This window comes from Platichthys flesus, chromosome 15 (assembly GCF_949316205.1).
Source record: "Platichthys flesus chromosome 15, fPlaFle2.1, whole genome shotgun sequence".
In the NCBI taxonomy this organism is placed as follows: Eukaryota; Metazoa; Chordata; class Actinopteri; order Pleuronectiformes; family Pleuronectidae; genus Platichthys; species Platichthys flesus.
The window spans coordinates 1,969,278-1,984,894 of NC_084959.1; the positions used below are offsets into that span (position 1 = coordinate 1,969,278).

The 15,617-nt window shown below is 42.6% G+C and overlaps 2 protein-coding genes across 2 annotated transcripts; one reads left to right on the forward strand and one right to left on the reverse strand.

The window, feature by feature from the left end:
• The first annotated feature begins 827 nt into the window (after positions 1 to 827).
• sap30l (sap30-like) lies at positions 828 to 9,147 on the forward strand. The gene is made up of 4 exons (XM_062406827.1): positions 828 to 1,580; positions 4,183 to 4,305; positions 4,459 to 4,557; positions 6,544 to 9,147. Exons 1-4 carry the CDS (start codon positions 1,395 to 1,397, stop codon positions 6,670 to 6,672), a joined length of 537 nt encoding a protein of 178 aa, XP_062262811.1. The 5' UTR covers positions 828 to 1,394; the 3' UTR covers positions 6,673 to 9,147.
• Positions 9,148 to 9,821: 674 nt separating this feature from the next.
• Positions 9,822 to 13,286, reverse strand: LOC133970081 (heart- and neural crest derivatives-expressed protein 1-like). Its single transcript, XM_062406901.1, has 2 exons — positions 12,460 to 13,286; positions 9,822 to 11,345 (listed from the first exon to the last, which is right to left on the reverse strand). Exons 1-2 carry the CDS (start codon positions 12,937 to 12,939, stop codon positions 11,250 to 11,252), a joined length of 576 nt encoding a protein of 191 aa, XP_062262885.1. The 5' UTR covers positions 12,940 to 13,286; the 3' UTR covers positions 9,822 to 11,249.
• Positions 13,287 to 15,617: the final 2,331 nt, after the last annotated feature.

Sequence of the window (15,617 nt, forward strand, 5' to 3'; positions counted from 1 at the left end):
CTGTGATAATAATATATCTTCTTATATATAACATATATTTCAACATCACTCTTGATAAAGTGGTTTATATTTTATAGTATATTTTATTAACTTACTTCCTTTAATACCAAAAAACAGAGTAATTTCTTTGGTAGTGAATTGGACTTGACTCACCGCTGCATTTTCTACTAATAATTTGTCTGATTGTAACTTTGTCAAGAGTCGGGAAAAGTTAACCATGTTTTAATGTCTAGTTTTTCACTTTCTCTCATTCTTTAACTTCATGGACAAAAATATGTATGTGCCAACATATTTCACACTTCTCGTTTGGAAAAATGTGACTCCTCATACTTTCAATACTGTTTGTGGATCAAAAACTGCAAAACTCTCACCTTTAGAGAGATAAACTCTTGAAAACACAATGGTGGACATGTTTATTAAAGAGTTACTGCCTCTTCACATCCAGCTGATTCATTATGTCTCTTGTAGTTGCTGTCAAAGCACTTTGTAAACTCTGTTTTTACATAAAGTTTATTATATTATAATAATCATTGTGCATTTTCATGAATTCCACATTAAATCGATTTGCTCTGATTGATATGAACTGTGTGAATAGTTGTTTTCAAAGTTTACTCAGTCAGTCCAGCTCCTCGTTAACTTGAAGCTTCGCCACCTTTAACCTCCTTCAGTGAAAAAAAAAGAAAACAACACATGACGTCGAATGATACAGGAAGAGCCCCCAACGGGACTGATGCGTCTTTCAACCAATAGAGAAGCAGTATTTAAACGCAAGGCCCGCCTTGGTGAAAACTCCACCAATCCTGTGCCGGGATCGGGACTTCCGCCCCGGACACGGAGCGTGTCCCATTGTACGAGCTGCTCTCGAACCCGCGGTTGTTGCGGCGCAACCCTGTTTAAATGCGTGATTCCTGTAAAGTTGTTTCGTCTCGTTGTCGCCGGTTCACCGCCTGAGATCCGGGTCCACGCGCGAATCTGACCGAGCAAGCAGCGCGTTGTGAGCGGGGCAAGCAGCGGCGGGTCTCCCCGGAGGAATTAGTTGGTTGTCGGCGGCGGAGCCACCTTGCGGTCCCGCTAGCACCGGGGCTAGCTTACGTTTGCGGCGGCTGTTTGTGCAGCGTGAATCTGGTGGAGATCCGCAGGGAAACATGAGTCTAACCGGACACGGTTGTGTTTCCAAGTGAGTCACCGGAGCTTGGGTAAAACACCGGGGGCCTCTCGGCGCTCGAACCGTAGCCGTTAGCCGAGCTAGCTTGTGAGCTAACACCACCGGGTTGTCTTTCACAAAGGGGGGCAGAGCGTGAACGGTAGCCGTGGTCGTCCACCTGACGCCGGCTGCTTAACCGACCTCAACCGGGCTGTCGTAGCGCGAGAGCGAGCACTCGACCCGGTCCAGGATGAACGGGTTCAGCACGGAGGAGGACAGCCATGACGGACCGCCCGCGCCGCCGTTCTACGGGCAGAGCTGCTGCCTGATCGAGGACGGGGAGCGCTGCGGCCGCTCCGCTGGAAACGCCTCCTTCAGCAAGAGGATCCAGAAGAGCATCTCCCAGAAGAAGCTGAAGCTGGACATCGACAAGAGCGTGAGTCCACAAGTACAAGTGTGTGTTTGTGTTGACGTGTGAGTCCGGGTTAGCGTGTCGCTGGACGTCGGGTTTACGTGTTCATGGGGAAAGCCGCTGAGACGCTCCAGCTGTCAGCTAATGCTAGTTAGCATGTTCGTAAAACGCGAGGTCAACACCAGGACACGTTCGCAGCTTTCCCCGGCTGCTGGTGTCACCGTGGCGGCCAACTGAGGGGGGGGGGGGGGGGGTAGAGCTAACCTGCTAACTCTTGTTTAAACGCAAGGTTAGCATCGAGCCGCCGTGTTAGCTCCCTGCAGGACAGCGGGTTCCTGTCCGGATCAACCCGGAGCTTTAACTGCGACAAGCCCCCGCTGCTCCTCTTAAAATGGCTGTTGTCAGGGAAGCCTTTGGAGCTGAGGGACTCCAGTCCGGTCACAGCCGGTTGAAGCCCCGGAAAGTGGCCCTGAACTCGGACTGGCGCTTCAGAATGTTCCTCCTGGTACATTTCGATGTGTTTAACTTGAGTCTCACGTGTGTTCAGTACAATCTGCACCTTTTAAACCGGTTTACCACGTGAAACTAAAGTACTCTCGAACTCAGCCCCAAACTTTGGCCTCGTGAACTGTTTCACAACACTGGAGGTCGATTCTTTCTTTATAAATCAGTAGTAGAAAGAGGATTTGATATTAGCTGTTGCCATAACTTTCTAAATGTTGTCCCCAATTTTTAAATTGATAAGAAAGTGCAGACTGTTAATTATTTTTCAACATATTTCACACTTCTACAGTGTAAAACATTTGTCTCCTCACACATCCATGAAGACTGTGGACCAGACTCTCCCCTTTACAGAGATGATCTCCTGGAAAACACACACATGAAGTTTTTATTGAAGGTTTACATCCTCCATCATGCGCTTGCTTGAAGATCTCATTCATAGATGGATGAAATTCAGCTGTTTACACCAACGTCAGTGTTGTGCCTTGTCCCTTCATGTAGTGAGTCGAGTGACTCCAGCCCCGTTACAGCAGATTAAAGCAGCAGAAAGTTCCTCTCAACTCACACCGGAGCTATAGTGTATTCCTCACTGTATATTTCCATGTTTTCCATCACATTCTGCACTTTATAGCACAGCAAACATCTGTATAGTGGCTTGGTACCAACGTCAGGAAGTTGATAAGAAACCAACGGCTGGTTCGCCAAGTAGGCAGGTGTATCAGCCCCCCCCACCTGCCCTGTGTGACAGTTTAATATAGACAATGTATTGAAAAGTTATTTAGGAATATGCACCACTGAAACAAGATGTATTTAGTTTCCAGTCAGGTATTAACTTGCATATTATTGTCTCAAGGATTCATTTATTAAATTTCACACACCAGGAAACACTGCATAAATAATTTGTAGGTATAAATCCTGAACTGTGTTAAAACTTACTGAGCTCCTTTTAATAAACATAAGAAGAATTGTTAAGAAAAGCATAAAGCCATATAAAATGTAATAATAATGACGATAAGGAACATTGAGTATAAATATATTCATATATTTTTTTAATCATAAACAAGTGCAGAATACATAATACCCAAGTAATCAATTCATTTATAAAACTGTTTGGTTCTGCTCATGGGCACTCTGCCCTCCGTGTGACGCTGGAGTGAGTAGCTGGGAGTTGATAAAGATTGGACAGCTGGACCTAGCAGATTTTAAAAACATTTTTATCATGGAAAACCTATAAAATAAACATCTGCAATACACACCACTGAATATGCATCAGTAAGACACAGTATTCGAAGGCTACAGAAACATATTAGATTGCAGATTATTGTCTCAAATATTTAGTTTATTTTGTGGAAAGAAAGTAATTAACGTTGTTCTCCGAGATTTTGCATCACAGCCAAAAGCCAAAACAGACCAAATAGCAGTGACTATACAACAGAAATCTACATCGGTAAAACTCTATCTTGTAGAAAATGTGTTTACAACTTAAGTGGTTATGGAAGAACTATAATAAACCAAACCATGTTCTTTGCCCCTCTTCAAAGAGACAGTGAATACAAGCGTAGATGTGTCGTGGCTGCAGGAACCCGCCCTCTTAATCCTCATTGTGTTCAGGAGGGTTTTACTCTTCAGTCCCTGGATGGCACCATGTTGAGAAACCCAGTGCAGCCTGAGAAAGAAGGAGCTGCTGCTTCTCTTGTTCTTACTGCGAGTTTTTGTTTTTCAAGCATGCTGGGACTCATGCAACCAGTGTGCAACCAGTCAATCACAGTGTGGCCCAGTGGAATGACATGCACACGAGTTCACTGCAGGACAGACGTGTATTTTAGGCCGTTCAGCTGAGGCAGCAAACACAAGAGGGCACACTTTAATTATTACCTTTTAGAAAAGCCTGTGGTCAGGGCTGAGAGTCGATAACTTTGTAATTTACAAAAGAATCTGTCTCTAGATAGATTTGTATTTGTTGTACAGTCACTTGTTCAAAGACAAAATCAAGCACGGCTGAAAAAAATATGATCTACTAGCACAGAAGCTCAGGTGTTGAAGATTGTGTTATTCTGGGACCTTGTGTATTCCCATAAGGATTGTCTGTGGACTTCTCCTTTAATACTTACTGTTGTATTTATAGGTGCGACACCTCTACATCTGTGAGTTCCACAAGAACTTCATCCAGAGCGTTCGCAACAAGAGGAAGAGGAAGACCAGCGACGATGGAGGAGAATCTCCGGATCATGACGTGGAGGTGCCTGAGGTAACTTGGACGCAAGAGTGACCCACAGTGATGTTGTGTTTGTGTGTAGAGCTCGAAGGACCTGAGCTTGTTTTGTAGAGCAAACAGGATAAAATGTCATCATCTCTCCAAACCCAGTGCCTGACGGCGTCCCTGCTTGTGTCCTGTGTTCAGGTCGATCTCTTCCAGCTGCAGGTGAACACGTTGAGACGCTACAAGCGACACTACAAGCTGCAGACCAGACCTGGACTCAACAAGGCCCAACTGGCAGAGGTGAGACACGCTGGTCCCTTTCATTCTATATTAACCATGCAACCAAATCAATATCCAAGTAAAAAGATTTCCCTGAGCTTATATTAGACTCTGGTCCCAGTGAGGATACCAGAGTCCTTGCAATGGTTCCTAGTTCCAGCTGTGGAAATGCAACTAAAGTGCGATTCCACAGCTGGAACCATTTCAGGAATCCTAAGCTGCATTTTGCTCAGTTCAAACCGGGTCTAAATTGGATTTTTAAGAAAATGAGTGAACCTAGGCGGAGGGAGAGAAACTTTCTACTGTGGAGTTTTCAGCCTCTGTTTACCTCTGGATGTCTTCTCATGTTTGAATGGATGTTAATAACACAATCAGTAGCTGCAGCTCCCAGGTCCCTGCTCTCGCCTACTGGTCAGACACTTACTGCACGACTCGGTGTTTGAATCCTTTCTCTCCATTTAGCTTTAAGGGATTTTGTTGTCGTGTTGACTGGAGTTTGATTTAGCGACTAGCTGACTGTAGGCTAGTGTTGCATCCTGCCAGAGCCGAGTAGAGAGTGCGTTGCCACCAGAGTTGAGTGTGACGTCTAAGTAGCTTGTTAGCATGACAGCTGTGTCAGTGCAGAGCTCGGGCAGCGAAATGAGGCACAGAAATCCCAGATGTCAACCACTGATCCACAACCACACCATTAGTTTATCTTTCTACAAACTCAACACAAGCTCTCCTCGAGTTACACAAACTTTACTTCACAACACTGAAGCAGCGTCCTGCGAGGAAGCTTTGAGTTTCCTTTCTGAAATAACAACGCGTGTAGTTAATCGTGTGTGACGCTGAACGCCTTCATGAGGTGTTGCCAGCATCTTTCTTCTTGACCCTTGCCTCCATGTCACTCATTTGCTGTGATATACGTCGTGTGGCGGCTCGTAGTCGGCAGTAATTGGTTGTGGAGAGATTGTTAGTCTAAATTGCTGAACCGACAGGTGGACCTCATGCAGCTGGCTTGAGGTCCAGTACAGAGCGCTCTCAGTCAGTCCGGGGGGGGGGGGGGGGGGGGGGGGGGGGGCTGTAGAGTTAACAATCTGAATGAATGAAACTGTAAGTTGAACGTTTCCCTCGGCTTTGACTCAGGTTCAGGCCCCTTTTATTAATGAGGCTCCCACATCATTAATAAAGCAGCAGTCAACAGCTCCACAAGCAGCTGCACCCCCCCCCCCCCCCCCCCCCCCCCCCCCCCCCGCTCAGGAGAACCAGGGGCTGCGGCGCACGGCTGCACACAGGATGTTTGTTTTCTTCTCCTGCTTCTACTTAATAAATCCAAACAGCCGTTACTCACTTCAGTTAAAGGGAAACGTCTGGAGCTGCAGACGATAAATATCTAAAACATTTAAGTTTCGTGCAAATTGACAGATATTGATCAAAATCTTAAATGGAGATCTGTCCGTCACCAGTCGGTGTGAAACATTAAGTTCTCTGATCCAGTGGTTCTCAACGTGTCTCAATTCATGACCTGAGTTTTCCTTTATTTCATTGTCCATAAGTTGATTGTCACTGGATTGTTATTGAGACATAATTAGCTCTCTGAAGACACCATGTTGTTTCCTTGGGACTTTGCCAGGACCCTGCTTTCTCAGTAATGGTGGTTCTTTTGAAATTTTATCAGGAACATTTGTATAAACATCCTTAAAACAATATTTCGTCTTTGTGATCTGCAGCCTGTCACTTTTTTTCTTAAAGATTAACTTCACCTCTCAGATGAGTCATGGAATTTCTGGCTCTGGCCCCAATTTTCTGTCTGAACCCGAGCAGACAAAAAAAAAAAGTCCAGTCCTGTGTTTTCCCCAATTACAGGCTTATGCAGAATAAACCAAGTAGATGGACTCCCCCGCTAACATGACAGGACCAGTATCATTTCAACAGAGGACAAATCATGAAGACGATTATTATGATAAACACGATGGATGTAAACTGAGCTTTTATTTGAACTTTTGCTTTTCCCTTCCTCTGCAGACGGTGAGTCGTCACTTCAGGAACATCCCGGTGAACGAGAAGGAGACGCTGACGTACTTCATCTACATGGTGAAGAGCAGCAAGAGCCGCTTGGACCAGAAAGGAGACGGCGGCAAACCGTTGGACTAAAGCTTCCCGACGACAACCGCAGCAATCGACAGTGATCTAAACCCACGGTGACAAACAAGCATTATTGAAGCTGGACACCACTAACTACAGCCACCACCGCTATGACAAGCTCCTCCCACAATCCTGCGCCCCACGCCGCCTCCGCACCAGACAGTGACTCTCTCCGTCCTCAAAGGACGCCTCACAGAGCAGGAGGCCGAGGGATTCGGGATGGGACGAGTTTCGCTTTCGCCCATTTCGCCCTTTTCAGATAAACCCCAGTCCGTGCACATGTTGTCACGCCCATCGATCCTCTCTCTCCTCCGCAAAAAGCCGAGTCCCTAAAGACTGTCGAGGACCAGGACGCCGCGTCTCACGCTGTAATGTAACTTGTCGATATGTACAAAAGGAATCACGTCCGATTTGAAGTAACCTGGTGGAATGAAATGTACAAAATTAGCTGCCTTAAGTGTGAAAAGCAAAACACGTTTTGGTAATTTTGGGGGGTTTTCTTTTTTTCTTCTCTTTGCCGAGTTGACTGTTAAAACACGTTTCGCCATCCACGAGGAAACGCTTGTGCCAAACAGAGACCGAGAGAAGAGTGTTGGTGATGAATGAGGCTGAGAGGGAGGGTTTCTCTTCTTTTTTTTAATGTGAAAGAACGAATGAATTGTAGGAAAGTGGAGCCGCCGTCACTGAACTCCCGTTGAGCTCACAAAACTGGCAAAGTCTTTCACACTCTAAAATGAAGAAGATGCATTGAACGACCGTGGTGAATGAAGCAGCATTTGGCTGCGAGCCACTCTTCTCCTCCTCCCTCGTATAAACACACAAGGATTCATTTCTCTGAGCATTGCAGGCGGTCGCAACTTCCTTTTTTTTAAATACATATATATATATATATATTTAGTTTCCTTCTTTTTAGTTGAGCCACAATTCTATTGGTTGTATAAAGTTGTTTCTTGGAGATATGATTTAGTTTTTGTTTTGTTTCTCAGCTAAAAGGAAATGTGTGTGTACTTGTACTTCTGTCTTTGTGAGGACTTGTTTCACCTTTTGGAGAGAGCACGTCTCAGCCGGTCCTCGTGGATTGAAAAGGCTGTTTGAGGGTTAATACTTGATATTAGGGTGATGTTATGGTTTAGGCGTTTATTTGTGGTAGTAAAAGTTAAGGGTAGTGGGCTCGAGTGTTTTATGTCAACAAGTGTCCTCAGACAAGATGGAAGTACAAGTGTGTGAGCGAGTGTGTGTGAAACGGGGGAAAGAGTCAATACTGGCACCTTTTTAATATTTAAGAGTTTATAGTTGACGGCCTCTCAACTCTTGATTTGAATCTTTTCCAGCCTGGATGTATTTCAAGAAGCTGGATTGATGATTGTAGATTGTTCTTTTGTTTTCTTCCCGTAGTCAGAATGTCACGCAGCAGAGCTCATTCACTTCACAGTCACTCAAAGTCACTTCAATTACCCACACTCGTAGATATTAGTCCTCCAGAACTGAATGGCCACTTTCTTGACCCATGTCCCATCCTGCCTCTAAAGCTCTGTGGAAATCTGTCCAGTGGTTGAAGTGTAATCCTGCTGTCAGCTGCAGAAATCTGTTTCACAGGGAGTCTTCAATGTTCAACAGGTTGATGCAGAACTGACACTGTCCCTCTGGCTCATGTGTGTAGCTGAATGTCATACGTGTCCAATGTGAATCTGATCTGGCTCCAAAACTGCATCACAACCAAACCGGATCCTAATAGGTTTCACATTTGTACGTAAACAGTAACTCTGCTAGTTTTGGCTGCAACTTATGAATTATTTTCTATTTAAGTGACCTGTCACTCGTCCAGTTTGTATGAAGTCCTCTGCAGAGCCGAAGAATCACGTCTCTGTCGAACTTTGCCGTCAGCTGTTCGACTGGGTCTTTTTAATTTTCACCAAACCGCAGGCAGTGATGAGAGATGACCAGCAGGTGGCCTCCTGTGACCCTGTTACCGTTACACATGATGAATTTGATTTATTTAAATCCTCCGTGTTTTAACGCTTGACCTCCGTAATCTGTTTCTTTTCTTTCTAAATGATGGCGACTCCACGAGCGTACACACTGTTTGAGCTTCTTCGTTCTTTTCTTTTTATCTCGTCATCTTTTTGTCGCGTTATATTTAAGTTGACCAGGTTTCATTTTGTTAGTGTTTGTATTTTTTCAGTTTTGGCTTGTAGGTTTTTTTGTTAGTGTCATATAGAGAAACACCTGACTTTATTAACTCATAGGCCATGCCACATTAACCTAATTATTGTATTAGAAAAAAACATATTTAAATATGACTGCTTATTGCTCCTGATGATGATGATAATAATTATAATAAATGTATTGTACAGGCAGAATCAAAGCTCTCGTGTCTGTTCATTCACAGATTCACCCACAGTCTCACAGGAGGTTCATGTTTCTCCTGCAGATTTTAACAAACACATTGAAATGATTTTTGAAATAAAACAGTTTTAGAATTAAGGATGAAAACAAACCTAATTTTGTCTTTTTAGTTAGAAATTGCCGTAACAGACACACACCACTAGATGTCGCTGTGGACTCCTGCTGGATGAGGTCAGCCGGATGTGTGGGGGGGAGAAGTTGAGGTTTGAAACCAAACTCTTTTGTTTTTCAGATAATTTTCCTCTAACTTTATTAAGAACACATTAATTATATTTAAAATCATTTCACCTCTTCAAACAAAGAACAGACGTGGTTTAAATAACCAACTTATAATTATCACCTATAATAAAAAAAAAATATATATATATATATATATATATTTCAACTAATCTTACAAATCTGCACAGGATTCTATATTGTCTTATTTAATGTATTAATTAAATGGTAAATTAAAACAAATAATATAATGTGGACCATTCATTTTATTTGTACATGTTTTTCCACAGTGAGTTGTAAAATAAGAGTGTTAAAATATTGCCCATCGGTTTTAAATGAAGATCAATCCTTAACCAAACTGTGCATGAGTTATTCAAACAATCCAAACCACCAGATGATGTTTAGAATATTCAGAGAAAAACTTTTACTGTTGAAAAGTCCGTAAATTGACAATTCAATTAAATTCATAACAATAAAATAACTTCCTCCAGCAAACGAGTATAAGAAAAAATAAAGATGTCAGTTTCCACCACAGCTCGAGTGTCTTAAAATAATTCATTTATTTACTGAACTTTATATAACTTCACATCTAATGTACATTTCCGTCCACATCGCACAGTCGTACCACTTCAGTCCCTTTACTGGTTGAGTTGGGAGTTTTTGTGGGAGTGAGAGTTTTCTGCTGCGCGTCATGAAAACTTTTAAACATTTAAAACATTTAAAACGTGTCAGCGTGTTTCTCTCTCCTCAACACGGACAGTGACGTCAATTCTTCTGAGGTAGATTCTCTTCATTCAGAACGTGTACAGCCGCTCCGACTGAAATACTGCAGTAAAACCGTTATAGTGTTTTTATACTTTAATACCAAATTCAACGGGACGAAACCGGGACTGAAAAAACGTCTCCCCTCAAAAAACTGTTGATCAATTCACTTCACACCATCGAGCTCATCACGTGTCCTGTTAATCAATGTTACTAAATATAAAATCACTTTTGCTTTTGTTTCATTTTAACACTGAAAATATTTTTTTGCTATGGAAGTTTTTTTTGCAGATGAGAAATTGTGCAAAAAACTTTCAAACCAGATTTATTAATAAAAGTAAAGAATGTGTAGCGAAATTCAGACTGAAGAAAATAATATTTACCTACACAAGCATTTTTAAAACGTAAAAAAAAAAATGTAAACTCATATTTTGGCGTTTGATTAAATTAAGTACACGCAGCCAACACGCGGCAAAGATCTGGTTGTTAAATGTGAATTGTGTAAAAACGCTTCTGTGTGAAAGTTAATTAAACTTTATCCAACTTTCTGGTTTGATAAACGTTTATCAGAAGAAGCAGTAAAGGCTTAAAACTGTTTATATAAAATCTTTGCGTAAATTTGGCACAATTACGCGTCATGCAACGAGTTGTGCGGACTATAAATTCACTTAAGCTTCATTATGATTCAATTCTTGCACCTTTGCAGTATTTTTCTCTGATGCCTTTTCTTCATGTATCGTCTCATCATCTGTCCTGTTTTATTCTCTGAGCAGAAACATCAACAACACAACAACAAAACATCTACACACTTGTTCTTTAGGGGGAGACGTGTTTCTTGGGGTCACGGTGTCAACATGTGGTTTATACAGTACCGGAGGTGGAGACATCAAAAAGCAGAAATACCACAAACAGCAAACACCTACAGTCACATGTGTGTGTCCACGTCACACCAGGAGAACATCAGATCAGCAACAACAGAAACACAATAATACAACAAAAAACAAAAGGTGTCCGCCGTTCACCTCGTTTATGCGTCGTCCTTTAGTTCTGTCCGTTCATCCACGCATCCATGTATGTGCACAGCGGTGCGTTCAGGTTCAGTCAGTCAGTGGTTTTTTAATCTGATTTGAATCCAGAGTCTGTGGAGAGGTTTGAGGGATGGAGGGATGGAGGGAGGGATGGAGGGATGGAGGGACGGAGGGTCACTGGTTGAGCTCCAGGGCCCAGACCTGCTGCGGCCAGCCGGTGCGGCCCTTCACCTTCTTCTCGGCTCCTAAAGAGTCCTGCAGGCCGTCGGTCTGCGGGAGGAGGGGAACCAGAACCACACACACACACACACACACACGATCAAATACCTCAGTTTGCACAATCCTGCGAACAATAGTGAGAATCAGTGGACCTCAGTCATATCCATACATGATAAATATCACATGTTTACTCTGAGTCTGATTAAATCCTGCAGGAAAATACACTGACACTGTTCTGTGTGTAACCGAAATTAAACACTACACTTAACTTACCAAATATGTAACACAATAAAGCTCCTTTTATATCAATATAGGCTGATATTTAAGTAATAATAATTAATAATTTACGTTATGATTCGACATGTGGCACTAAATCTATTTTTATTTAACTAAAACTAAATATTATACCGTCTTTAAAATAAACATATAGGAAAACGTTACATTAACCTAACAACCGTGCGTTGTAGTAAACACACATTTATCCACCTGCGTTGTTTGTACACTTATTTTACTATAATGTGAAGTATGTTATGTTTGTGTTGTACAGTTCATTTAATATAATGTAATGTATGTGCTGTGTGTGTTTGTGGAGGTGCAGCTGAGGCTGGATGTTGTCACGCTGCTGAGCAGCTGGAAATACTTTGTGCATGAGCTGTTTTACTGCTGCGTTACAGTTACAACATGTGACCGAGTGATCTCATCTGTGCAGGAAGATTCAAACTATTGATCAAAACACGGATTTTTCTGTGGAGATAATTTCAGCAGAAATATGAGCCTCGATAATAAGAGACACGCAGGTTTCATAATTACAGTGGAGGGTAAATTACAAAAGCACCATAATAGAAGAAACTTGATATAGACTATGTTTTATATAAAGTAGTAAAAAACAGTCAGGATTAAGCTAAAAATGTAATATAATCATATTTAGTTTTGTACAATTCAAATTGCTTCTATTTTAGAAATAAACACCCAGGTTGGCCCTGATAATAAAAACAAGAAATGATGCTTTAAATTTAGTCTAAATCAAAAATATACTTGGCTCCTAATAAAGGACAATACATATGTTAAGTCCTCAACCGTCCACATTAAATTCAAAGGCAGAATCTATAATTACAGGAGCGTATTGTGGCTGCAGTGATTTTCCCTCGGAGGCTCGTGGACTCACCAGCTCTCGTTTCCTCTTCAGATCCCGGGTTTCAAATTTCTTAATCTCGGCCTTAAAGCCCTCCGTCTCCCCGGAGTCTTTGGCCAGGACGTCCATCAGGTAGGCGATGTAACTGGTCGCCAGGCGTAAAGTTTTGATTTTTGACAGTTTCGTGTCCGCCGGCACGTTGGGGATACACTCCCGCAGCTCGGCGAAGGCTGTGTTGATGCTCTCCGTCCTCCGGCGCTCCTTCTTCGGCCCCGACGCTCTCCTCTTCCCCATGCCCGCCTGGAGCCCCTCCAGCCGCGCGTCGTGCGTCGCTCCGGGCGCCCCGAGCTCCGCGGCCGGGTAGGGCGCCTGGATCTGGAAGTCCTGGGGCACCTCGCCGTGGTTCACCACCCAGCTCTGGAAGTACGGCGCGTCCTGGTGGCACCGCTGGACGAAGGGGAAGGGTTCGTGCATCAGGTGGTGGTGATGCTGGTAGCCCCCGATGAGGTTCATGATGAGCTGGAGAGGAAACAACAACGATACCGAGGGTCTGTCTCTGCTGCTGCGGCCCCAAAACGGTCAGTGCTCGGGGATCTGCAGCCAACGGGACTCCTCCAACATTTATCTCCTCGGATTCATGAAGAAGTCGAACAAAGCGCCAACACAGACGTTTGCATCGTCGTCATTCTGGAAGCGACTTTCACCCGAGGCCGGGAAAAAAGTTTGATAATTCCTGAGAACCGAGATCTCGGCGATGTGTCTGAGCTCCAGTTGCGTCTCGACCGTGTCCCGGAGAGGCTGCTCTGATTCGCACAAGAAATTTGACCCCGGCGAAGGTGTGAGGCCCCCAGGTTTATATGATTTGGATGTCAGCGTGGAGAGGAGGCAGCCAATGGAGGAGAGCGCCCGGAATGGGAGGAGAGTCTGGAGAGCTTTGTAATAACATGCGCCATTGTGCCATAATCTCGAGGCACTGCACACACACATGGGAGCAAATATGTGCTCGATGCAGTTGATGCTTGGCTGCACACACGAGCTCTCGAGAGTCAAAAAAACGTGTCAGACTTTGAAGCATTTCTGGGTTTTGTGAGTTTGAAGGTCTCCTCTCGGGCTTGGAGAGGTTTTACGCACGGAATTTACGCATCGTCCGTCCAGACATACCTGTTCAATTAGGTGCTGCTGCAACTTTAGGAGTTGAAGTCATTAGGTTACGTATCAACATAAGGTCGGTGACGGGGGGAATTTGACCTTATGTGGATTTAAATAGGTTAGAGGGAAATGGGATATAAGGTTTTGGATGAAACGCAACACATTAATTTGATTTGAAAGAAAATTACACTTCAACGATTCTTGGTTTTGACTAAATCAAATAAAAATTCAGAATATCTCAATAGACTCTAAAAACGAACTTTCTCATTTGCTTTAAGTCTGATTTAATTAAAAAAAAGTGAAAGAATAATGGAAGAATAAGAAAAGCGTCAGTTTATCACATCCTGCGTAAACGTGATTGTTTTACTCTGAGAACATTATTATAGTATTTCTCAGTTTCCCTCTGAATCTTATCTCCGGCTCTGTAATGCTTGTTCAACTTTTTGTTTTATTACTCTTCTATATTTTCCTAAACGCGTCATGTTGACTCCAAACGTCTGAAAGTGGAGGATTCTTATCAGAGCGAGTGAATCTGAGCAGATTCCATCCACCTCTCCTCCTCCAGGAACAACACGAGGTGCGCGTGAGACGTGCAAATCAAAGGGTTGATGAATCGCTCGGTTCTTTTGGGACAGAACCTCCGCGGTGTGAGTGGGGAAGGAGCCAAAGGCCCCGCGTGCGCGCGTTAATTCTCCCGCAGCTCCTCGCACACGAAACAACTTCTTATCTCCATCGCCTGAAAACATTATCCCATTACATACATGACCTTGACGCCATTTAGAAACCATTTACGAGCGCGTCTTATCTAAATACAGTGATAAATCAGGAGGTGTCACCAGGTTACATGTACATGTTTCAATGAGAGCTGCTCCGGCCTCCGCGGCTGATTCACCGTCAGGCCGCGTTACCAGCAGCAATCTGCACTCACACACTCATCTAACACAAACCTGCACACAAACCTGCAGAAGAAAATACCACAATGAGCATTTGTTCTCTTATTAATGCGTAAATATGTTCATTTGCTGTTTTCAATCTTTCAGAAACAGACTTCTTTTATATAAGGGTTAATATATTTGATGATTTTCTAACTCTTTTTAAATGATCTTATGTTTCTTATTCCAGTTTCTTTATTCCAAATACTTCAGTCACCATTTTGTTTTATTCATCTCACGTCTTTTGTTTTTTATTACCTTAAGTATCAGACTATAAGAGCACACAGCTTGAAAATATGAATATAATAGAATTTACCCACACAAGTACGTATTTCCAAATTGTATGTCCTCACTTTTAGTTTTCTGACACTGGTGTATTTAGTATATTTCATTAAGAATCCATAATAATAAGACTTTTAAACTCTATTCGGGTTTATTTGTGTATTTACTTTTACCTGGATCGAGCTGTTGTGTTGTTTTTGCAGTGAAATCCAAATTTAAAAGTCAAAGAAAAAAGTGTGATTGTCTCATAAAACGCATTGTTGTACTTTAAATTACCCGAAGAGTTTTACACCAGCTGGAGCAGCTTCAACACTAAAACGCTGCTCTCACTTTAAACGCGTTATTAAGTTAACAACCTGAAGTGAGTCATTCTTCAAACGGAGCTGCTCTGACTTTTGGACATTTCAAATATTCTGCACGACTTTTTATATTTCGTGTAAAAACCCTTTTTTTATTCGTGGGGCACTTTTCAAAATAAAGCACTCCGTATAGGAGAATATAGTGGCAAAACAATAAAATTACAGAAATGACAAATGAATGTAGAACAAATCACAACAAACAAGGAAAAGAAAGAAATTCAGAAATACATCAGAAATATGGCTTTTTAATTTATGACACATCCGTTTTTAGAGGAAACAAACAAAATATGATTATAGAAAGAAAAGGATTTGACTGAAGATATTTTAAAACATTTAATTTGATTATCACACTTTATAGTATTTGTGTTTGTCCTCCTGGCTGGTTTAATATTCCTCCATTTCCCCATAAATATGTAATTTTTTCTTTATCATATCTGGTACCTAAAATCCCTCAGCTGATTCTATATGT

Coding starts and splice junctions, on each gene's coding strand:
- sap30l (XM_062406827.1), top strand. CDS start 1,395: ATGAACGGGTTCAGCACGGAGGAGGACAGCCATGACGGACCGCCCGCG. Junction 4,306..4,458: donor ATGACGTGGAGGTGCCTGAG/GTAACTTGGACG, acceptor TCCTGTGTTCAG/GTCGATCTCTTCCAGCTGCA. Junction 4,558..6,543: donor ACAAGGCCCAACTGGCAGAG/GTGAGACACGCT, acceptor CTTCCTCTGCAG/ACGGTGAGTCGTCACTTCAG.
- LOC133970081 (XM_062406901.1), bottom strand. CDS start 12,939: ATGAACCTCATCGGGGGCTACCAGCATCACCACCACCTGATGCACGAA. Junction 11,346..12,459: donor TGAAGAGGAAACGAGAGCTG/GTGAGTCCACGA, acceptor CTCCTCCCGCAG/ACCGACGGCCTGCAGGACTC.